General features: G+C 45.2%; 1 protein-coding gene across 1 annotated transcript in view; it reads left to right on the plus strand.

Moving 5' to 3' along the window:
* slc5a9 (solute carrier family 5 member 9) overlaps positions 1-25322 on the plus strand; it is a gene marked incomplete at both ends in the record, with an annotated part of 35904 nt that overhangs the window by 6377 nt on the left and 4205 nt on the right. Inside the window, 6 exons of the mRNA XM_080023130.1 lie at positions 2481-2645; positions 2901-3006; positions 3457-3537; positions 20587-20792; positions 23506-23641; positions 24942-25049. Of these exons, the coding sequence (XP_079879256.1) occupies positions 2481-2645; positions 2901-3006; positions 3457-3537; positions 20587-20792; positions 23506-23641; positions 24942-25049 (802 nt within the window). The remainder of the gene's footprint in view (positions 1-2480; positions 2646-2900; positions 3007-3456; positions 3538-20586; positions 20793-23505; positions 23642-24941; positions 25050-25322) is intronic.

The following is a 25322-nucleotide window of genomic DNA, read 5'->3' on the forward strand; positions in this document are numbered from 1 at the left end:
CTTGTTCTATGCTTGAAGCTCTAGTCAAAGAATTTATTTATAATTTCCTCCACCTTGGAGCAGTTCACCACCATCTTCGTCATAACGTTTCATTTTCTGTGAGGACTCGTGCTGTGTGGGGATGGTGTGGTTTGCATACCTGTTGCTTGTTGGTTGATCTAATGGGCAACAGGTTAAACCCCCCATCCCCACACACACTCAGGAGAAGAGCCCCATCATGACCTGTGTCCATCTGCAGCTTGTTCTATCAAGTCCCCTCTCCACAATAAACGTGTGCGTTTTCTACAACCCCGCCTTCTGTGTCTCTGTGCAGGAGGTCCCTGAACACGGCACTTGGGTGACGGGTGGTAGGTGAAACTGCCACACCGTCACCTGAACAGGGACTCTCCAGCATGGGGAAGGGTCACAGAACATGCCCTGGAGCCACCAGCGGGTCAATGGGTGGCCTCTGAACCAACCCTCTCCCGACCGGCAGCAGCAGCACCCAGGGGGCCCTGCGGAGGACCGGGCAGAAACAGCCACAGCATCCACCACAGGTAACCACTGGCAGCTAGCTTCTCGCAGCCCAGCAGCCAGGCCACCCTTCCAAGCAGCCCCTACAACATCCAAGTCCAGCCACACCTCCACCAGCCAACACAGCAGCTCTAGGTCCCATGCTCTCGAAGAGAGGAGGGTAGTCTGCATCGTCGCCCTGGGGGAAGGAAGCCGGCGGACTATGCTGTTCCGGGGAACCATGTCCCCTGGAAGGGGATCAGTTCATTTTTTTTGGACAATTGTTGGTGTATGGTATGCGAACCCTGTTTCAGAGTCCGGTGCTTTATTTATTTTAGGTTTAGTAACCCTGGGTCAGAATCTGTATTTTAGGCTTTTTTTCCCCCTTTGGTTCTCTGCTTGGTTGGGGGGGTGGGGGGCGAGGGTAGGCTTCAGCCTGGTATTCACCCTGGGCTCAGTTTGGTGTTGGGGGTATGTGGTGTGGGGATGGTGTGGTTTGAGCAGCCACACCTGACCTGGATCTAGGTAATTAGGGACCCAGGATCAGAGTGGCTGCATACCTGTTGCTTGCTGGCTGGTCTTCCAACCAACAAGTTTAAACCCCTATCCCCACACATACTCAGAAGAGACGAGCCCTTGTTTGTTGTATCAAGCCCCCTCTGCATAATAAACTTATGTGTTATCTACAACCCGGTCTTCTGTGTCTCTGGGCCGGAGGTCCCTGAACACGCCACTTGGGTGACGGGTGGTAGGCGAAACTACCACAACTTGGTATGCAGCTAATGTTGTTGCTGGAGGCAAGGTTATCTTCAAGAAGCTTCCCCCACCAGTCCAGCCACTCTCTCTTAGTTGGATATTATCATGGCTTCCAAGCCGTTCTCCCCCATCGACTCAACTTTGATTTCTTCCTTCAAGTTCTGCATACCTAGGTCCCAAGCCTCCCATTCCTTAATCATGGGCAGCACCACCATAGGCCTCGCAACCATGGCCATACTTTTTTCTCATACGGGTTTGCATATTAGCACACTCACATGAGCCATTCATCTTGGACAGCTCCTCCACTGTACATTTATTTTTCTCTGTCAGTAACGAGTTGCTCATCTTTCCAGCGCCTGAATCCTTCTCAGTGCGGGGAACTTAGAGCGCAATTCAAACCAGATTGTTCTGGTATGAATGAGCTCTCGGTCCATGTACATTCGGGCAGTTCGTTTTTCCGTTTGAAAAAAAAAATGAAAAAAAATGAAATTCCGTGGTGTTTGTTTTTTTTATACCAAAAACGAAAAACCACAGAATTTCCTTTTTTGTTTTCAAACGACAAAACAAAATGGCTGAAAGTACACAGATCTACCTAGACCCATTTTTCTATTTTTAGTTTTGAAATGAAAAAACAGATTCACCATTTTTTCGTCTATGAAGTGCAAAGGAATTACGGATTATCCGATGATATCTAGACCAGACAGCGGGAGAGGTGAAAGTGAAGTAAATGTCAAAATAAAAGTATGTAAAATGTTGTTCGGGAGAACGACTCTTTTCGCAAAGTGATATATATTACATCATATTAAATTATAATAATTTGGGTTATTAACACACAGAAACACACACTATGGTTTACTATCTATCTAACCCAGATTCGAACAAGGTCAAATTTTATTCTTATTTTTCCAGTAACAGAAAGGGTGTCGGGCTATATCTTCATTCTGTTTTTGCATCTGGCATTTTATCTGGTTATAATGCAAAAAGTTTCCATATTAACAAATTGCTTCACTAACCGTAAGTTAATACAAAGCAATAATATAATTTTAAATTTAACCTAAAGGGACTGTGAGAACAGTGCTGCAGTAATTCAAACAATTCAACATTAAAATAGTTGAGATGAAATCAGCCACTTTTCTCTCGAATTACATGTATATCTGAATGTCTGCTTTTTCATTAGGGTAGGCCGAGATATTGTTAAAAATGCATTTGTGTGTGTGTGTGTGTGTGTGTAGGCAGCATGGGTCCTACTGGCTCTTGGATGGATTTTTGTGCCAGTATACATCTCTGCAGGTGTGGTGACCATGCCTGAGTACCTGGCCAAACGGTTTGGGGGACAGAGGATCCGCATCTACATGTCAATTTTGTCCCTGATACTCTACGTCTTAACAAAGATATCTGTAAGAAACAGATATCAGAAACACACCCACACACATGTATTCTTTAGTAAACAGAAAATCACTGAATGTAGATGTTTCTCATTAATGAACAACTTAAACAACTTGATTTTTACCAAAAAAAATATCACACCCCTTAATAGAGTCAATTTGAAATTAAATGTATAATACTAATAGTAATAAGTGTGTGTGTGTGTGTGTGTGTGTGTGTGTGTGTGTGTGTGTGTGTGTGTGTGTGTGTGTGTGTGTGTGATCCAGACAGATATCTTCTCTGGAGCATTGTTCATCCAGGTGGCTTTAGACTGGGATCTTTACTTGTCCACTGGTATTCTACTACTGATTACTGTGGTTTATACCGTGACAGGTAGACACACACACACACACACACACACACACACACACACACACACACACACACACACACACACACACACACACACACACAACTAGTGCAACATCAAATATCATAAATGCTTTTCTACCAAACTACCTTCTTAATAAATTGCTTTATATATATATATACCGGTATATATATATATATATATATATAATTTTTTTTTTTTTTTTCTTTTTTTTTTCGTTTTACAGACATAAAATACACAGGATGTGATGTTAGAGTCCTTGTGCTGATAATTAGGGGTCTAGAAAATAATTAAGTAATGATTCTATTTTAATTAAGCACAAAATACTTGTCCACTTCTTCTGATCTTTTGAAAAAGTTTCATTTGCTACAGAGATAGAGAGATAGAAATGTTGGTAGGAAACATTGTAACATGTATTAACCAATTGAAATTACTTTCATATGTTTGGACAGGTGGTCTGACAGCAGTGATGTATACTGATGCCCTGCAGACGGTTGTCATGGTGGTAGGGTCCTTCATACTGATGTTCATAGGTAACAGAAGCACACACATCAACTGTCAATCAGAAGCAAAAACTTGGGTCATTTTAATGATGACACTGTCACAGTTCAGTGTAGAAAGGGATCCAGGCAGTTAAAACAGGCCCTGGCTTTGTTAAATCAACTTGATAAAAAGACCACTATAAATAAAGAAACTAACTGGATAATTTCATTCGGTAATATATAAAGGAGATTCAATTGTTTTGTTTCTCATGACAGCCAGTTTGTTACAATATGCACAAGATAAAACTATTGTGTTGTCTTGGTTGACAAATTTAAGTGAAGATATTAAATAAACATGTATGTTATTGTTAATTACTGATATTTCTAAGGTAAGACACAAAAAAGTTCAGTAAAATAAATGTACAACCAGGGAAACAGATTCAAATGTGTCGAGGTATACTTATGCAAGGATTTCCCTAAATATCGAGACTAAATAATTACTGACATTACACTTTTTGTCTTCGAAAACAAAATGCCACAAACATGGAAATAATTTGTAATAATATATATATATTATATAATATATATTATATATATTTCTAGTAATATATAATTTAGCCATAAGGTTAAGGAAATTCATAGTGCATAATAAGTTTGTATTTTAACAGAAAAAAAAATACTTAGGTAGGGTATCATATCACGTGTTATTGATCTAATTTGCCCATACACAAATTGGCTACACACACACACACACACACACACACACACACACACACACACACACACACACACACACACACACACACACACACACACACACACACAACTGAAGCCCGACAGAATCGCAAGCCGAAGCCTACCCCACACGCCACCCAAGTGGCATTTTCAGGGCCCTCTGACACAGAGACAAAGACGATGACCGAGAAGAATAAGTGTAAGCAGCTCATTCTGGACTACATTTTCCGTAATGATAGTCAGTTCTCCGACAGCGACGTGGAGAAAGACAGCGCTGCTGAATCTGATATTATCCCACACTTGTAAAACATTTCAAATAGCGGTTTTCAACCTGAATATGATGATTTAACAGAATGTTTTCAAGAACCACCGGAGGAGAACGACGATACGCCAGTTGTTGTTACAACGGAAGAAGTTGATGACGTGATTCTCGAGTTAACCTGAAAATGCGGCCAAAGGCGAAAAGAAAATGCCAGGCTTGACCAGGAATCATGTACAAAGAAACTGGATCCTGATTTTATCTATAGATCACTCTACATGATAGCAGCCTTAACAAAGCAGGAAACAACATGTTTATTATAGGACAGCTATTCTGCAATGGGAGACGCAGTGAAATGACTTCAGACAACAACAAAACGCCAACCAACAGAACGAGACAGTTGATGGCGTACAAATCTTCAGAGCTTTGTTTCTCTTCATTCACAGGTAATTATAATTTTATCACAACAGTGCCATCCTGTTATAGGCTGTAAGCCTACATCTGTAGCTAACATATTGATGTGCATATTTCCTGATAAATGTGATATATTTTCGCAATTTTATTAGCAGAATCGGCAACTTGCGAGCAGCCACATCAAGATGCATTGCAGTTTTGACTTGTCCCATAAATTAGTACATGTTCTAAACTTTGGCTATTCATCGTGGAGAGAGTTACATGAAAGGGGTTGACAAAAGGCTACAGCAGAAATTTCATATGGGTTGGTCAACTATTAACATTCCTAGGCGAAAGGCAGTCAATGGTGCTAAGTACCCCACACACCCACTACATTCCAGAACCTGACAGATCAAACATTGCTTTTGCACATATTCTGTTGCTCACATTTGTTCTTAAGGCCTTTATTTTTCTTTTCAGGTTCATTATACAACAGATCCCCTTTAGCCAGGCCCAATGTATTTCTTGATTCCTAGAAAGTGTGGCCTTTTTAGTGTCTGCTGTGAGGGAATACCACAGCAAGTCAACTACTTGGTGGACGAAGGTATGTCATCCAGCAAAGGCAGCAACGCTGTGACCAGTTACCTGCACCACTTCTTCCACGACTACAGTCTTGGGGAGACCGAGGTAGACCTTCACTGTGACAACTGTAGTGGACAGAACAAAAACAAGTTCATGCTGTGGTACTTTGCTTGGCATACACTGCCTAAGCCGCACCACCGCATTGATCTACACTTCTTGATAGCAGGCCACACACAAAGTTTTCACCAGACTGATGCTTTGGACTTATGAAGCAGCATCCCGAAAGGCGAGGGTGAACACTCTTGCTGAAATTGCAACAGATGTTCAAAACAGCACGGTTAAGACAATCAACAACCCTCAGCTAGTGGGGAAAGAGGATGTTACAGTTCTGGTGCAAAGCCTCAACTGTCAAGAACGTAAGCCCATACTTCAGACCATCGCGACAGATCAAGCAGTACCAGCTCTTTCGGTAAGTAGTGCATCACTGTCTTGTGCATAAACTGCTAAATTTCATGCCTTCCAGCTTTGATGCCAAAGATCCTGGTGTGGTTGCGGCCAAGGACTGGAGGTGAGGAGACCAGATTCCAGCTGCTCCGTGACGTCCATGCCCTGCCCCCCAGAGATGCACTTCCTATTATTCCGCCATCTGGACTGGATAGAGCCAGACAGAGCTACCTCTTCCACAAAATCAGAGAGTTTTGTGATGACGATGCCCAGGACATCACCTGCCCACCACCACCAGTCGGAAGAGGCAGCCCCAAACAGGCTCTCAGAGTCTAGCTGGGGTAGGGTTGCGGTTAGCCCACATAATATCTCCAAGAACTCCAAGATATTTGGCATATGCAAATTAAAATATTAAATGACACACCGAGGCTGATATATAAAACTCATATTATTGCTAGACGCTACATTTTGATGTATTATGCACTTTTAAACTCCTAAATAATTAAACTTTTTTAAAACATGTATATTCTTTCTGTTAAATAAAAGCCTTTTTAAAAACAAAAGATGTTTGTCGATGATGCTGTTCAACAATCCCTCCAAACACAAGAACAATGCAGAGATTGCCCCATTCGGCAGGGTGTCCAGTGGCAATGTGACAAGTAGCCAGGTGGCTTTGTTGGTCCTCCAAACCATTTGCATTCTGGGAGCTGGCAGAATGAAGCCAAGTGTGGGGAAAACTTTGAGGGTGATAAATTCAGAAACACAGATGGCCACACCCTTGTCATAGCTTTAAAAATATTTGCTTGATTTCAACAAATGAGACATTGTATCGAAGCTCTGATACTTTACTTTCAAATGACGTGAAAAAAGTCTAAAGCCACCAAATGTACCTAAAGTCTGCGGTGGGTCACATATCATGACAAGGGCTCCTCTCCTGTGTGTGTATGGGCCACACTTATCCTCGGCCCAATTAACTCAACCAAAGACAGGTGTTCAAACCACAACCTGTAATTTGCATTACTACTGTTTCGGGCCGAAGGTATTTACCACATCATTGAAATGTAAGACTTTGAGACCTCCTTCTGCTTTCTAATCTGTAAGGATAGACTTCATTAGCTTCTGTATTTTACTCTTCCAAATGAACAATAAAGGTGATCAATCATCGTATTCTTTGTTCCCTTCATACTGAAGTTGGTTCGATATTCAGATATTCATCTGGAACTCACAAGGGAGAATGGCGGATCGCTTCCCCTGAATGAGATGATCCTTCACGTTGGTCGCTAATTCAATGGCGTATTAGGGACCGTCAGCAAATTACAGAACTAGATTTTTTTATTACAAAGTTCTATCATTTTTTTGTCACGTGAATAGCAAAACTCAGACTAGGTCCACATAATAGTGGCAGACGAGGGGGGGGTGGTTAAGCCACATCTGCAGGGAGCAGTGCTGGCTTGGCTTTGGCGGCGCAGCTTTTCCGGGTCATCCCAATCAGCCTCTTTAGCGCTGATTGGTTGGACCCGGCTGGGATAGCGTTCTTACATGTTGTTCTGTCTTTCAGTGGAGAGCGGATCCACAGGACGCGGAAACGCCTGCGGTCCAGAGCACGTCCAAAAGAAAACAAACTCTGTCAGTTCAGTTCTAGTTTAGATCTAGTCAATCTTTTTCAACATTCAAGATTCAAGAGGTTATTTGTCACATACATATACATACGGTCATACATATATGCCGTGAAATGTCATGACACCTGGTGATTACGCACAATTAGCTCTATAAGCTCTTAAAATACTACAATTATTAAAATGTGCATAATCGACACGAGGTGCTCGCGCAGGCAGTTGCAAGGGGTGGTGACACAATCGCGATTCTGGGTTCTATAATTATATAATATGAATTAATTGTCTGTGCTGTATTAAACATACATTTTAAATCCTCTTAAATGAAACTTAACTTACCTCCAGTACTTACCTTGTTGTGCTAGCGAGCCTTTTGTAACCAGCATGAATAAAGTCCTCTCCATGTCGGCGCTCCACTAAAAGACAGAACAAGATGTAAGAAGACTCTCCCAGCCAGGTCTGACCGATCAGCTCTAAAGAAGCTGATTGGGCAGACCCGGAAAAGCTGCACCGCCAAGCTAGCCCCATCCCCTGCAGATGTGGCTTAACCACGCCCCTCTCGTCTCCCACAAAAATATTCGGACCATATTCATACATACATGTTACACAGCCTTTCAATTTCAAGATAAAAGTTCTAGACAGCAACCCCCTCCAGAGCAGACAAAGCCCCACCAATGCCTCCAACCAGACATCCATCCCCTCCACCACCCCTAGCAACCAGAATGCCCGCCACAGAAAAGCACAGCCAGCCCCACGCACCATGACCCACACCCACAATGGTGAGCTAGCACCCAGGCACCCTGGGAATCACCCGGCAGCGCTCTTTGCCACCCCACCAGGTGTACATTTTAAAATGAATTGATACAAATTTGAATTATAACACAGTGGGCAATTACACCGCAATTCAGTGTAAAATTGGTAAAACTTATCTTAATTAAAAATAAAACATTTACTTAAAAATGACAATCCCAATCGTACCAATTCTACCCCATGCGAGTCCCCTCAGCTTGTCATTGCATGCTTTTGTTAGAATTAAGGACTAATGTATGATGAACTAAAATAATTATTTGAACTGTAAGGGGGCCATGCCCGATAATTTTTCTTGTTTTTTCTATAGTTTGTATGGCCAAAGATTCATCTTAATGCATCATGGAATATGAAGAAAAATAGTGAATAAGTGATAATCATATTACAATTTACTTTGATTGCTAGTGAAAACCATGTTTCCTTTTTCATAGACAATATTGCGTATGCCACAAGGTTGCAATTTCAATTGGGGCGCTATTGGACTGGCTCAACCAGAAAATGGGAGAATCAGAAGACATAATTACATGGGGTGCTAAGCAAATAGGCGATTTTTTACTTAATACATTTTTATCCTGTGCTGTCAGCAAGCTGGGCATACAACAAGGAGTATTTGTATGCCATTACATCAAGGACAGAGTTAGTCTGCCAGTGAGTTCAAGTTCTCAACCTGCAATGCAACTCTTTAATAATTCTTTAATTATCAAGAACTGCTGCAGAACTCTGTCCTGTGGACAACCTGTAGGATGACAAGAGCACAGTTTTTTGTTGTACAGCCACCAATCCCCCTCTTTGGTGAACTATTTTACTATGTTTGGGTGTAGAAACAACAAGAACAGCATGTACATGGAAAAAACATAAACATAGAAACAAACAACAACATGAATATGGAAAAACATAAACATAAAAACAAACAAAACATAACAGGAAAAGCAAACATCAACGACAACATGTATCGACAAAACAGAGTTAATTAAGTCCATGAATACTGGAACAGCAATTGGGCAAGTGACCTAGATGAGGAAGAAAAGGAAATGGATGTGGCAGGTTGTTGGGGTGTGATCAAAGCAGGTGCTGGTGGTCTTTGTGTGCCTGTGATGAGACCACCTATGTGTGTGTATGTGTGTATGTGTGAGTCTGAAGTCACCACCCGTGAGTGTACAGGACAGGTCGCAATTGGTTCTGGTGAATAATGTCCATAGTATATCATAGCCCCTCCAAGCAGCAGAAAAAGTCGCCAAAGCCACCCCTGAGACCCACAGCCGTAGGGACACCACAAGGCCACAGGAAATCCCAAGCATCCCACCCTGCAGCCACAGAAGATCAACCAGCCACCAGAGAAGCCAGAAGCCCGCGGAGCAACCAACAAGCCCGGACCCGAGGAGCAATATCCAGTCCCAGGGAGCATAAGGAGACACCACACCACTGAGGCACACACATACAACTCACCCCCATGTGCAGGCACAAGACGCAGCTGCAGGTGTGGAACCTGGGACATGGGTGACAAGCACAGACTGCAGGCCTGGAGCCAGGTCTCGCGCCGACAGACTCCCAACCCAAATCGCCCGCCCCACAGAGGGGCCCCTACGCCCACCCGCGCCACGCATAAGGGCAAAGCCTGCCCCACCACAGCTGACCAAATGCCCCATCCAGCCACAAGCCCTGAGCGTCTGTCCACGTGGTCGAGTGTGCTCATTGCAGGGCATCCGGACGTCAGCACCCCCGCTGACACCAGCAGAACGCCAGATATACGGGCCCTCCACCACCCCTGTACCTGGGGCACCCACCTCAGAGAAGCCCCACAACAGGAGCAAAGGCCGACAGCCAGCCCCGCCCCGAACCCAACCCACACCGACCGACAACAGCAAGTGGCCCCCCAGGGGCCCTGGAAGGCACCCAGCTTCGCTTTCTGCAGCCCGCCCGGTCGCAGCATGCTAGAAACCACCAGACGCAAGCTGCGAGGACTCGAGCCCAACCAGCAGGGGGCCCACCCGGCCGCCCCCCAGCAATCCAAACCCCCACCCCCCACCACCCCGGGAAACCCCAGTGCTCAATGTGTACTGTTGGTAATTGCAGTTAAAATGGTGGGGTGTGGGGGTGCGATTCCTCCAAGCAAGTCGAAACCGAGTCAGATTGTTGTTCGGAGTAAGATTTGTGTGCGAGTTTATGTGTTCTAAGCTAATATGAGTGGTATTATAATTTTGGGACAGACGAGAAGCAGTCGAGATTGCAGCCGCCCGCCACATCCCCACCCACATAGCTCGCAGCTATGGGCAAACCCAAGGCCTATCGTGTGCTGTATGTGCTAAGTATGAGTTTTGGCACTGGGAGAGATAGTCAAAGCGCAACCAGATAAACGGAGGGGCGCAGCAGGCCGGGCAGCGCCCACCCAGACCCCCAACCCCGGACCCGACCACAGCATAGCAAGCCCCAAACCAACCCACAACGACCAGCCGTGGGGGCAGAGTGACCCACCATGCACCTCTGCCATGCCAGGCAGCTCCACGCCCCCATCAGGCCCCTGGCCAGCACCCAGCCACAGAGCGTTCAGACCACAGAACACAGGGCGGCAGAAGGTGCCCCCCACCCACAGCCTGGCACCCCAGCTCCAAGGGCCCTGCACACGAGAAGCGCCAGAGAACAGGTACCCAGGCAGCCCGGTGCGATGACAGGAGTCCTCCCACCACCAAAGAAGACCAGCCCCCCCCTCAACGAGTCGCAAAAGTACACGCAAGCCCCACCACCCCGCCCATAGGGCGGGCAACCCCAGCGGCGCTCTAACCTGCTCACCACATGGCCAAGACCTGAACCCACAACCAGCACCCCCCGCCCAAACCCGCAACCACGCCTCAAACGGATATTGCCACTAGTTTTTGGATATTGCCAATAGTTTTTCTATTGATATTCTAGTAATAAATGTAACCATTGGCATGTGGTAAGATTATCTCAGCTTTTCCAGTTAAGTAATATTATTTTCTTGGCAATTTTAAAAATGATCAAAATGGGTTGTTTAAGTGGTGGCACAACTGAGGAGATGTCACCGAAAAGACAAACAGATGAGGAGACTCGAATGCTGTGACCCAGAAGGGTTGACAGCTTCTTGGTGAGAAGCAATCCAGCAGCCCAGCAGCCATGCTAACCCTCCAGCAGCCATGTCTGGCCAGGCCGTCACCAGCAGCATGGCAGCCCGGGGCCCCACGCTCCAGATGGGAGGAGGGGGCAGTCTGTAGGCATAATGGTGGAAGGAGGCCGGTCGATCGTGCTGCTCCGGGGAATTCAGGTCCTCTGGGAGGATTTTATTTTATTTTTTTTGTGAGGGTGGCTTGAGTAGGCTTCCTGGCCTCAGTTTGGTGTTGGGGCTATGGGGCGGCTTGGGAGCCACACCTCATGCTCGTTGGTTGGGCTAACGAGCATCAGGGTTAAAAACCCCGTCCACGCACTCAGTCAAGATGGGAGCCCTGTGTCATGACATGTTCCATCGGCTTCTGGCTAATTCCATCTAGCGTCATCTCTATAATAAACTTGTCTTCACAACCCCCCGTCGCTGTGTCTCTGTGCCGGAGGGCCCTGAACACGTCACTTGGGTGGCGTGTGGTGGCAACTCTGCCACAGACCGGCATAAGTGTGATGTTTAATCAACGGAGGTGGTTGTAGGATGTTTTTCGTTAATTTGATTTTAACTTTTAGAGACGGCTGTAGTTGAAGGAATTGCAGGAAACTCTGACCACCAATATTATACCTTTGGGTTAAGGTTGGGAAGGATATGAGCAAATTGTTTTCAAAAATGTGTTCCAGATGAGTAATTCTGTCTTTTCCAAGACCTAAAGATATTGCTCTGTTTTTAAATAGAAAATGTGGGTTGTGCCAGATAGGAGTGAATTTGTTTGGAGACAGTGTGACTACTGATTTTGAGGAACCTCCACCAGGCTTACAGAGTTGTTGCGATGAATGAGACTGTAATGCAATGATGTTTCCTTATTGATTTAGTAATAAATGGGAGATCAGATATTGATAACTCCTGACATTCTGTTTGTTCAATGTCTCGCCATCCATGGCCCAATTGTTGCTCTGGTTGTAACCATTTAATTATAAATTGAAGATGGTTGGCTAGATAGTATCTGATGTTTGGGGTTGCTAGGCCTCCACAGTCTTTGTTTTTCTGTAGTGTTGCTAGTGCTATTATCAGTTTTTTGTATTTCCAATATTATTTATTGATTATTGAGTTGAGAGTATTGAACTAATTTACTGTTGGTTAGACTGGGGTCATTGAAAATATATTGTTTATTTTTGGTAGTATATTCATTTTTACTGCTGCTATCCTACCATTTAGTGAGGTGGGTAGGATGTGCCATCGAGTGAGGTCTTCTTCAATGCATTTGAGCAATGGAGTAAAGTTAAGCGTGAACAAATCCAACAGATTGGTGGAGATATCAATACCAAGGTATGTAATATTGCCGTTGTGATGGTTAAGGGACGTTTCTCGGATACAACATTCCAGTCCTTCCCACTGAGTGGTAAGACTGTGGTTTTAGTCCATTTTATTGAATAGTCTGAGATATGTCAAAACTGAGATAAGATTGAACACTTCCGGTAGTGATGATAAAGTGGTTCCGTAAATACAACAAAATATGATCTGCATATAAACTGATTTTGTGAACAGAGTTTCCGATTTGTATGCCAGCGATATTATTGTTTTGAATGATGGCTGCCGCGAGGGGTTCAATTAAGATGGTGTACAGTGAAGGGGAGAGCGGACATCCTTGTCATGTGCTGCATTGTAGAGTGAAATGCTGTGAAGTGTTACCATTGGTGATGACAGAAGCAGATGGTGAGTTGTACAAGATTCTAATCCATTGAATGAGTGACTCTCCAAAGCAAAATTTGTTGAGGGTGGAAAACAGATATGTCCAATTAACTCTGTCAAATGCTTTTTCAGCATCTTAAGGGGAAATAACAATGTCTTCCCTTGACAAAACTGTTTTGTCTGGGTGAATTATAAATTGAAGTACTTTTTTCTTTTTCACTTTTCAATTGTGTTTGTTAGTGTTTTACTAATTTTCTTAAAATCACAATTAATTAGGCTTATGTGTCTATAACTGGAGGTGAGGGCTGGGCCCTTATTGGGTTTGAGCAAAACCAAAATGAGAGAGGTATTCATGTGCGGAGGCATGGGGGAGGTTGACATAATCTCTGTAACCATCCTGATGTATAATGGGGATATAAGTGGCCAGAAGTGTTCATAGAATTCCACTGGGTAGCCATCTGACCCAGTTGATTTATTGTTGGGCATAGAGAAGAGAGCTTTCCTGAGTTCTACTAGAGTAAGTGATTGATCTAATGTGGTAGCCTGCTCTGTGGAAAGTTTAGGGAGGTCGATATCATTGAGGAAAGAGTTCATGTTTGATTTTATTCATTATGTGAGTGATATAGTTTATTATAAAAGTCTCAGACTATTTTATTGATGTCTTGTATATTGGTTTTCTCCATCGCATTTCAATTGATTGGCAAGAAATGTATCTGTTTTTTCATTTGATACAAAATAACTATTGTTCGTTGCATGAGGAATTGTGTCTTTTGATGTGTGATATTATCAAGTTGAGATGTAATTGTCCGGATCTCATTTCGGATTGTTCAATGGGTGAGTGGGCTTTTTCGGAGTGTAAGTCATCAATTACCAAACTGGTCAGGGTGTTGTGGGCATATTCCACCCACAAGAGCTGCTCAGACCAGGACGACGGGTGTTGAGACGTCATGCAGCGCAGGGCCGTCTCCATCTCCTGGTTCTTCTGCTCTGTTTGGCCGTTGGACTGGGGGTGGTACCCTGAGGACAGGCTGATGGTGGCCCCCAGGAGCGAACAGAACTCCCTCCAGAAGACCGAGGCAAACTGGGGACCCCGGTTGGATACCACATCTACCGGGATGCCATGGAGGCGGAAGACGTGATACAACAGTAGCTTGGCGGTGCCCTTGGCCGACCGGAGCTTCAGTAGAGGCACGAAGTGAGCCATCTTGCTGAACTGGTCCACCACGGTCAGGATAGTAGTGTTGCCGCTAGACGGTGGCAGACCGGTGACTAAGTCCAAGGAGATGTGAGACCAGGGGCGATGAGGAACCGCAGTGGGTGTAGGAGACCGGCAGGAGCAAGAAGAGAGGGTTTGTGCTGGTTACAGGTGGGGCAGGCATTGACGAACCCTCGGACGTCCTCAGCCAGGGAGGGCCACCAGAAGCGACGCTGGGCGACCTCCTTCGTCCACTGGATCCCCCGGGTGGCAGGTGAGTCGGGAGTTGTGGGCCCACTGAAGAACCTCGGAGGTCAGGCAGGACGAACAGACGGTCAGGCGGACATGTGCTGGGTCCAGGTTGGTCCTGGGCGGCGGCTCTGACCTTCTCTTCCACCTCCCAGGTGAGTGTGGCAACTAGACGGGAGGACGGTAGAATGGTGTCAGGGTCAGCAGCGTCTTCCTCCTCCTCCTGGAACTGCTGGGACAGGGCGTCAGGTTTGACATTGCGTGAGAAATTGAACCTGGTAAGGAAGAGCGCCCAACGGGCCTGACGGGAGTTGAGTCTCCTGGCGGACTGAATATACTCCAGGTTCATGTGGTCAGTCCACACCAGGAACGGCAGCTGGGTTCCGTCTAGCCAGTGTCGCCACTCCTCCAGGTCCAATTTGACGGCGAGAAGCTACCTATTCCCGATGTCGTAGTTCCTCGTAGTTCGGCCAGGGTCAAACGCCTGGAGAAGAAGGCGCAGGGATGAAGCTTCTGTTCGGAGGCGGTTCTCTGGGAGAGAACAGCTCCGACTTCCACGTCGGAGGCGTCCACTTCAACCACGAACTGCCGTTTGGGGTCAGGCAATACCAGAATGGGGGCTGAAGTGAACCGTGCCTTCAGGGCCAGGAAGGCGTCATTGGCGGTGGCGGACCACAGAAACGGCACCTTGGAGGAGGTTAGGGCTGTGAGGGGAACAGCCACCATGCTGTAGCCTCGGATGAACATCCGATGGAAGTTGGCAAAACCTAGGAAGCGCTGGAGTTGTTTGCGGGTGTCCGGGGTGGGCGAGGTGGTGACGGCGAAGACCTTGGTGGAGTCCGTCTGGATGGTCCCCCTCCCCACGACATACCCCAGGAAGGAGACGGACGGGACGTGAAACTCACACTTCTCCGCCTTCACAAAGAGTGAATTCTCCAGGAGGCGCTGCAGGACCGTCTGGACGTGATGGACGTGCTCAGCTTGGGATCGGGAGAAGATCAGGATGTTGTCGAGGTACACAAAGATGAATTTGTTGAGCATGTCCCTGAGCACGTCATTGACCAGGGCCTGGAAGACGGCGGGGGCGTTGGTGAGGCCAAAGGGCATCACCAGATATTCGTAGTGGCCGGAGGGAGTGTTGAACGCCGTCTTCCATTCATCCCCCTCTCGAACCCGGACCAGATGGTAGGCGTTGCGTAGGTCGAGCTTGGTGAATACCATGGCCCCCTCCAGGAGTTCGAAGGCTGATGAGATGAGGGGCAGGGGATAGCGGTTCTTGACCATAATGTCGTTGAGACCGCGATAGTCAATACAGGGGCGAAACGACTTGTCCTTCTTCTCCACGAAGAAGAAGCCCGCCCCCGCCGGGGATGAGGAGGGACGGATGATGGCCACTGCCAGGGCATCGTTAATATAGGTGTCCATGGCCTCTCTCTCCGGGGCGGACAGGGAGTACAGGCGGCCTCTGGGGGGGGTGGAGCCGGGCTGGAGGTCGATGGCAATATCGTATGGCCTGTGCGGAGGAAAGGATGTCGCCTTGGCCTTGCTGAGGACCTCCCTGAAGTTGAGGTACTCGGTGGGGACCCCCAACATGTCAGGTGCGGAGCTGGAGCTGGTGGGTGGCTGAGGTGCGGCGGCTTGCTTCAGGCAGACCTGATGGCAAGCAGGACTCCATCCCAGAATAGCCCCTGTGGTCCAGTCGAGGTGTGGGTTGTGACGCCGGAGCCAGGGGAACCCCAAGAGGAGAGGGTGACGAGGTGAGTGCAGGATGCAGAACTGTATTTCTCGTGGTGGTTGCTGGACAGGAGCATGCGGATGGGCACCGTCTGATCGGTGACTGTCCCCAGGAGGCGGCCATCCAGGGCAGTGGCAGGAACCGGAGAAGGCAGGAAAACTCGACCAACACCCAGCTGCCGTGCTAGGTTATCGTCGATGATGTTAACATCGGAACCAGAGTCAATAAGTATGGCGAGGGAATGTGAGCATTTGGGCAGCAGCAGCCGAGCCTGACACAGGGGGCGTGGGTTGGAGGAGGGTTTGGAGGTGTGGCTCACCAGGACCTCCTCCCTCACTGGCGAGCCCGGCCTTTTACCGGACACCCGGAGATGTGTCCAACTAGACCGCAGTAGAGACAAAGGTTCCCCAACCGGCGTCTCTCCTTCTCCTTCGGGGTGAGGCTGGCCCAGCCAACCTGTATGGGAGGGGCCTCACTCGTGGGTTGACGGGCCAGAAGAGCTGGCGGCCCGGAGGAACCTGGGAGACGGGTTGCTGGCCGGCACTCCACTTGGCTCCGACACCTCTCTCGCTGCCGGGCCTGGATGCGTCGGTCGATATGGAAGCAAGCTCAATGATGCCATCGAGAGAGGTGGGCAGGTCGTGGGTAACTAGCTCTTCCTTCACGTACTCTGCTAATCCCATCAGGAATGCGTCAATCTGGGCTGCCGGGTTCCACTCGCTCAGTCAAGCCTGAGTGCGGAAGTCGATCGGGTAATCGACCACGGAGCGGGACCCTTGACTGAGACCCAGGAGACCACCAGTAGCATCCGGACCCCGTCATGTAACACCGAACACCTTGCGGAGCTCGGCGGCGAAGGCGTGGAAGGAGGAGCAGGCTGGTGTGCGTCGTTCCCACTCCACCGCTCTCCACAGCCGAGCGCGGCCTGTCAGGTTATTTACGGGGAACGCCACCCTGGCATCCTCAGAGGCGAAGGTGTGGGGCTGCAGAGCGAAGAGGATGGAACAGTTTGTGATGAACGGACTACAGCCGTCTGCGTCCCCAGCGTAGCGTTCTGGAACCCCCACTTGGGTCCCTCCCAGCTCCTGTCGTACCAGTAGGGATACATATCTACACAAAAAAATGACAAAAAGACAAAGATAAACATAGAACAGTGCAGTCAGAAATACATAAAGTGAGATAGTTGGTTGAGGGTGAGAGTGATGAGAGAAGTAGGGAGGGAGGGATTAGAAAGGTGTGATGATCAGAGAAGTAGTGAGGGGTTAACTAAGAAGGTGAGATGATCGGATAAGTAGGGAGGGAGGGATTAGGAAGGCGAGATGATGAAAGGGTGAGCAATATTTACAATCCTGACATGGATTGGATACTAATTTCTACATCTCGCATATCAGAATAACCAGGGTGTGGTGGAGGAGTCCGTGAATAACAAACCGTGTATATATAGTTTATCAACAGCCAGCGATACCCATTTACCCTTCTGTTTGTTCTCCTTCAGAATGGGGTACAGCACCTTCCGTCTATCGTTATTTTTTTTGATTTTTTACTTCTGACTTATGCCTTATTGCCAAAGCATATCTTTTTATTTGCCGGAGCACAACTTTTATTCACTAGAGTGCACAATTAATTTATAATTATTACAGTGCATGATTTGTGCATGCCAGGGTTGTTGTGACATTATTGAGTTTTACTCTGTAGTGTGGGGATGGTTTGGTTTGAGCAGCCACACCTGTCTTGGGTCTAGGTAATTGGGGTCCAGGATCAGTGTGGCTGCATACCTGTCGCTCATTGATTGGTCTAATGAGGCAAAACAGGTAAAATCACACTGCTTCATGAGAGGAGCCCTTGTCAGGACGTGCTGTTCATTTGCTCCAGGGCTTGTTCCATGTAGTCCATTTTGTACAAAAAAACTTGTGTTTTGCACTCCGTCATTTGTGTCTCTGTGCCGGTGGCCGTGACAGCTGGCTTCATTGATTATGTAATCACCAATTGAGGTAACCATTCTTTGTAAAGGTTGCTATCTGCACTCTCTTGTTTATGTGGATTAGAAAACAGTCTATGATTGCAACAGGTTAAGAGGTAGCCAGAAGTTGTGATGTTTTCCATTGCAACACGGAAATCGGCAATTCCATGTCAGTAATTCCCACATCAGAGCTAAATGTTTCCCCTGTTCTGAAAAAATACACATTTCACCCTCAGTAAATGTATATTTCTTTGGCAAGCTTGTGAATTCTACAAGCTACAGTAGAAACTGTTATGTTGACATAACATCAAATAATACTTTAATGGCCGTTATTTTGCACTGTTCCAAGTAGGAGTTTTTCTGAGTTCTGACATCAACGGAACGTATCATTCGCTGATGCCTGAAGCCCCACACAACCATCAGTCACAGCCTACACATACTGCACACAGCCAGGGTGAATAGTGACCAGGATGATAACATAATTGCTTATTTACTTTATTATAAAAAACAAAAATAAATGTGGATGGCTGAAACGATTTATGCCGGGGAGATACCGTTATTCCGGGCATCACAGAGCTCAACAGTGCGAGTGTTTCAGTCGTATTTGTGACTAAAAATAGATGTGTGTGAACTGTAAAATGTACTTAGGAGCATGCGTGCAAATAAAGTATTACAAAATTCTGTTGCTGTATGCTGCGCTATGAGTCAGATTGGCACTATATTGAGGTGGTCAAGATCCGCTAGTAAACAAGATGTGTATTGAGAAATGCAGACTTATCCTGGTTAAATGCAGAGGAACCATTTCACAGGCCACCATCAAGCATGTGCATGTGTGTGTGTGTGCAAGCATGTGTTGTAGTGTGGTGTGTTGTGTGACAAATAAAGACTGTTTCTTCTTTCTTCTTCTTTCTTCATCTACAAAATGAACTGTAACTCGCTAAATTGTGAACCGATTTTCATGAAATTTGGTTTGTTATAAACTTGGGAAATTGAATGTGATACTGGTTGCTCATTAGAATTAAATTTTGTTACTGGGGGTGGATCGAATCAGCTCTATACCAAAACATTAACCTTCTGAATAGCCACAACCTCTACTGTATCTACTCTACTGGATGAATAGGCAATATCAAGTGTAAATGATCTCGAATTTAAGCATTTGATAGTACCAAAAATGTAGATTTCTTTAACTATTATATTGTTATAAAGCCACCTGGTTGTTTATTGTATTAATAATTAAATAAATTAATTAATAAAATAAACAAGACTATTTTGCTATATGTTGTGTGTCTAAATGGACTGAGCGGACTGGCGTTTAGAACTAAAAAGAACTACTTTATTATGGATTATACTGTTTATACAGTTTAAAGTATAACTATTGCATAATTATTAAATACAGTTTGAAGCAAAAAATTATTAATTGCTAATTTATTTTTTGTGTTAAAATTAATTAAATAATTTTGCTTGTAAATGTCTCCTCGTATCCTTTATTTAATTTGATACATTTTCATTGCGCTCATTTTTCACCTTCGGAGCACATGTGCTCCTTGGGGTAAAAAAGTAATCCCTGCATAATATGTGCTTGTGCTCTAGGCTCAATCGTACAATACTCATTTATTTCATTCGTTGACATGAGTCGTAAGGTGCTCTCACACATGCACTGCAACCCTGAAATTATCCGCACATTACCTGGATCAGCTGTATGTGTGAACACAAATGTCCAAATCATTTGACCTGGACATTACACAGACTTCACCCAGCCAGCACCTTAGTACCAAGTCTGGGTAATATCCGATTGAGCAGTATTTGTGAATCGAGCAGGTAATTGTCCAATTATTCAAAGTGAGGGAGTGGGCGTGTTGATGATGTGGATATCATGCGGCAGTTATTTACCTTCGTGCACGGAGTGTAACTACTGCTAGTCCTTTCTGCTAGTATCTCCGCAAAAAAAAAGGCCAGATACTGATAAGTCTGTAAATCGTCCACCGTTTTGGGTGTGCTGTAAAACTCTGCAGCGTCATTGCATCACGTCCTGCACACTCTACCCAGGCTCCACCCCCCGTCTAAACCAAACTGATTGTTTCCAGGTAGTGTAAACACGTCTGACACGGACAATCTCTGGAGGTAGTGTCAGGGAGGAGGCCATGCCATCCTGGCTAACCTTGTACCATCATTGTCATTACTTCATTCACAGAGTTTACAGTATTATAGCAATGCTATGGCCAAAACATGACCTCTGATTTTGTTTCTACCCTTATTGGTATATGTGTTTTGAAAAAAAGTTTCATGTGACAAGAAGTTTTTGTGATTGTCTGATTTTCATTTCTCAGCATTCTCACAGGTTGGTTGGTATGAAGGTCTTTTGAGCCAGTACCATTCAGCAATTCCCTCTACAACCATTGCAAACACAACGTGCCACCTGCCACGGAGTGATTCCTTCCACTTGATGAGAGACCCCATCATGGGTGATATACCCTGGCCTGGTTTGTTGTTTGGACTCACTGTACTGTCTACATGGGTCTGGTGTACTGATCAGGTAAATTAAAAAGTTGACGCAAGTTTCATATGAATCTTTAGAGCAAGTTTTTTTTTATAAAGTAAATGTTTTAAGCAGTAATTTCTTAAATTAAAAATGCATTAATGTAGCTTAGATCTATTGACAAAACAATGCATCTTGAGTCTAACGGTGCCAAGACGCAATTTTGGAAACTAATCATAATTAGCCATTGTCTAGACTAGGAGTACCCAAACTTTTTCCTGTGAGGGCCACATAACTTTTCTCTTCTCTGATGGGGGCCGGGGTCAGTTTGTAACAGAAAAAGTGTGACGATCGCAGGGGTGCCTAGGGTTCATCTGTCAATCTTGATCTCATCTGAGTTTTCAGGTGTTTCATGTGTGAAAAGGTTTGCTCGCAGATATTGGTGCTGCCAAAAAGTGTTAACATCTTCATTGCGTGTTTTTTTTATGTTAGGGTACGTGTCGTTTGTGAGGGCGGCATAGAAGTCAATGAGACTGTTGGGCTTGAATGCGTCTTTCAGAACATCACAGTTTTGTAACTCGGTCAACTTAAACTGATAAGAAGGCTGGGCTTCATCTTCTTCTTCTTTTGCATTAACATGTAGTTGCCGGAATCGCACACCGAACTCCGCCTTCAGCATTTCCAGTGCTTCCACACACTTTTCAGCTGGGAACGGGACCACTGGGTTCTCTGCAGAGAGGTTTTGGGTAGCAGGGAGATGGATGAAGTTGTGCTTTTTCAGTTGTTCCAAAAGCAGGGCAAGTTTCACCTCAAATGCTTTTATGTGAGAATACATGTCGCAAATGAGTTTCCCCTGGCCTTGTAGCTGCAAGTTAAGGCTGTTCAGCATTTCTGTCACGTCTGTTAAAAATGCAAGGTGCCATTTCCATTTTGGGTCGATCAGCTCTGGGACCGTTTGGTCTTTTGAATGAAGAAATGCGTTAATTTCGGGTAGCAGCTCGTAAAAACGCCTCAAAACTCTGCCCCGGCTCAACCATCGGACCTCTGTGTAGTACAGCACATCACTGTGCGCAGACTCCAGTTCAGACAGGAATTGTTGGAACTGCCTGTGTTTAAGTCCCTTTGCTCTGATGAAGTTTATGCATGACACCACAACCTTCATGACAGAATCCCACTTCAACACTTTGCAGCACAGTGCTTGCTGGTGAATTAGGCAGTGGACTTGTAGCGGGGCGGTGAGACCCCGTTCTTCCATCTCCCGGTTCATGGGTCCTATTAGACCCCGAGACACGCCCACCATACTAGGAGCCCCGTCAGTCGTGATGTTGGCAAGCTTTGACCAGTCTAGGTCCAACTCTTCCATGGTTTGGCATACTTTGCCGAAAATATCCTCCCCCGTTGTAGTCCCTTTGAGACTTCAAATTCTTTCGTCTTCTGGTCTAGACCACTGGTCTAGACCATTGGTCCTCAATCTCTTTTCCAATTTGAGACAAGTATGACATTGAAAAAATGTACCAAGTACATGCATGCGAAGCAAAAATAAATATTATATAGTATGTTACACTAATGCTGTGCTTCTAGAAGCAGCATAAGATAAGGGAGTTACCTAACGTCTTCCACAAAACAAAAGGTTAAGCCCCATAAGTTTAAAACCTTCAAGCCTAAATTAATAAGTGGCTCCTGCCCCTCCAAAAAAACATCATTCACACTTTTATGAACTTCAGCAAATATGGAGAGTAAGTGGCCACGGTGATGTATACAAACAATTGTGAATTAATATACTGTACTATGGCTGTTAGGCTGGGTAAAACACTATCATAAATATTAATCTTTCATAAGTTAGAGTAGTTTTAACAGTTAGCAACATTGAGAATAAAATATATTAGGAATATAAAAGACAAGCTTCTTACACTCAACATTTTTATGTAAATGTAGTTGCTTATGCACCTTAGCAGTTGCTTTCCAATGTGTATTATGCTATTCAGTGTATGTTGTACTTTGTGTTAAGCTGGACCCACAGCAAATGACGAAAAAAAATGGAACATCCAGAGATACAAGGCCATCAAAAAAAAACCTCATTACAGTTGACATGGCACACGTATAGCCCAACCACTTACTTCAGTCATGAACGAGGCGGAGAGCACCCAGATGCAGCAAATACCATGGGGGAAGTATAGAAGGTTTATTTACAAGGGAACAAAATTATGTGGGGGTAGAATAAAGAGCAAGTGGGTCGTTCGGGGTCCTGGCAGGCAGGCTGAAGGCACAGGGCTTGACGTGTGGACACGTCAGTGGTGAGGAATAGACAGGCAGGCACATGGGAGGTTTTCTGGAGACGAGGGGCAGACAGGGTCAGACAAGGAAACAAATACATGAGAATACAACACTAGGTGACAGTACAATCAGACGAGGTCTGATGAGGAGCCAGGGTTCTTATGAGAGTCATGAGTGTGACGAGGAGCAGCTATGCCAGCCAGGCCTGGAACCAGGAGCCACGCCCACGCTTTACTGTCAGGTATAGACATGGACATACTACAAACAAGAGGGAAAGGGAGGAGAGACTCACATAAGGAGACCAGGGGCCAGAAAGGCACGGCTGGGGCTGTGACAACCTCAGCTAAACAGAACTCCTCAACTTCATATTGTCATCCTGACATTTCAATTTGCCCTCTCTATACCTCCCCTTTGCCCGAAGTCAGTCATTGGCATCTAATCTGAGTGTCCTTTCTTAATATCTCAATCTCTTCTTTGTCTGCTGTATTTTCTCCAGGTGATTGTGCAGAGGTCTCTGTCAGCCAAGTCTTTGTCTCATGCTAAAGGGGGTTGTGTATTGGGTGGATATCTCAAACTGCTGCCCATGTTCTTCATCGTCATACCAGGCATGATAAGTCGAGCCCTCTTCCCAGGTCAGTGTGAAGTTTAGTGTATTATTGTCCAATTCATACCTTGTGGACAGCTGTTTTGCTGGCAGTTTAGCAATTACACACAAACTGTCACCCCCAAACATACCAAAAAATTAAAGTATTTGGAGACAAACTGTAAACATGCATAAAAGGTCAAAGAAATCACAAGTTGGTGGCGTGAATACATTTATTCAATTCAAATACCAATAATAGGGGAGGAAAACCCAAAATATTAGGAATCATACACACTTCATCTGCTTATAATAAACTGCAAATAACGTTAAATTCAAACCTTTCTAACAACATTCACCATCATTTGTGATCTAAGAGATGCAATACTTCCTTTCCATTCATTAGCTGATAGAACTTTGCAATCCCTCTGCCTTCTATCTTATCATTGCATTGTTTTATATTACATTTAAATATTTCACATTTAGGTCTATCAGTATTCCTATTTGGAACCACATTTCATTGCCATTTTATAATTTTCTTTGGAGGCGAAAGTTTTTATATTTGAACTTGTGATTTTACACACACGAGTTGGGAAACCCTAAGTTGATGCAAGTCTTGGATGCAAGTTGGGTCTCAATGCTGTATTTTCTTCATTCTCAGCTGGTGTTAAATGAAAATAGTAACTTAGTCCAACTGAATTGCATTTTTTTGAATCCATCAAGTTGTAATGTGTGAAATATTTCAAATTGACTGCTGGGATTATTATACATTTAGTACTTCTTGGCTATAGTCATAATGTGCTGTAATTGCAACGTGCACTGATACTGGCATGTTTGAACCCAAAAGCACCACAATGAGACTGGCTTAGTTGGAAGGAGTGGTCAGTTGACTTTATTACTCAGTTTACAACAGCCAGGGTCAAAACCGGGAGATCAGTCACTCAAACTGAGTCACTCAGGCAAGCAGATCCGACAAGGGGCAGGCAGGGAATCCAAGGTCCAGAAAGTGGGCAAGTATGGTCAAAAACAGGCAGACCAGGAAATAACTGAAGAGAGAAATGGTGGACTGCTAATCTGGCAGCGGACAAAGGGCCCCTTCCCCTTGTTATAAGCCTTCTCTCTCTCTAAACTGAGGCTACTCATGAGGGAATGAGCTGCAGGTGTGGAGGTGGATGGGGAAACGTGACGAGAATGGAGTGACCAGATCTGAAATGATAGGAGAGTTAGTGACATGGCATGATAACAAAAACCAGATGCAATAATTAATAGTGAGGGGAATTTGTGACAGTAATAATGGTTCACTGTGTGTGTTGTTTTCTGTGTTTGTGTACATTATCTTGGTGTACATATAGATGAGGTGGGCTGTGTGGATCCAGCTGTATGTCAGAGAGTTTGTGGCACCACAGTCGGTTGCTCCAACATCGCCTACCCTATGTTAGTGGTGCAGCTAATGCCGATGGGTGAGGAGACATGCACATATGTTTACAAGACCACTAGATAGAGTGGTTTAGCACATTGCTAACCACTAAACTTGCAGCTCATTAGCTGTAACTTAGTTACTTGATTTACCCTCATTTGCTGTCACAAACAGCGCACTGAACAGATTTGTGCTTAAAGCTAAAATTTGGGATCTATCAATATTTGCTGAATTTTGTTTGATTTTACAATAGGAACAAATTTAGAACTGCCTTCAACCATACATACGCACAAATCACAAATATGTCAGAGTCCTG

Source organism: Zeus faber (assembly GCF_960531495.2).
Source record: "Zeus faber genome assembly, chromosome: 22".
NCBI classification, from domain to species: domain Eukaryota; kingdom Metazoa; phylum Chordata; class Actinopteri; order Zeiformes; family Zeidae; genus Zeus; species Zeus faber.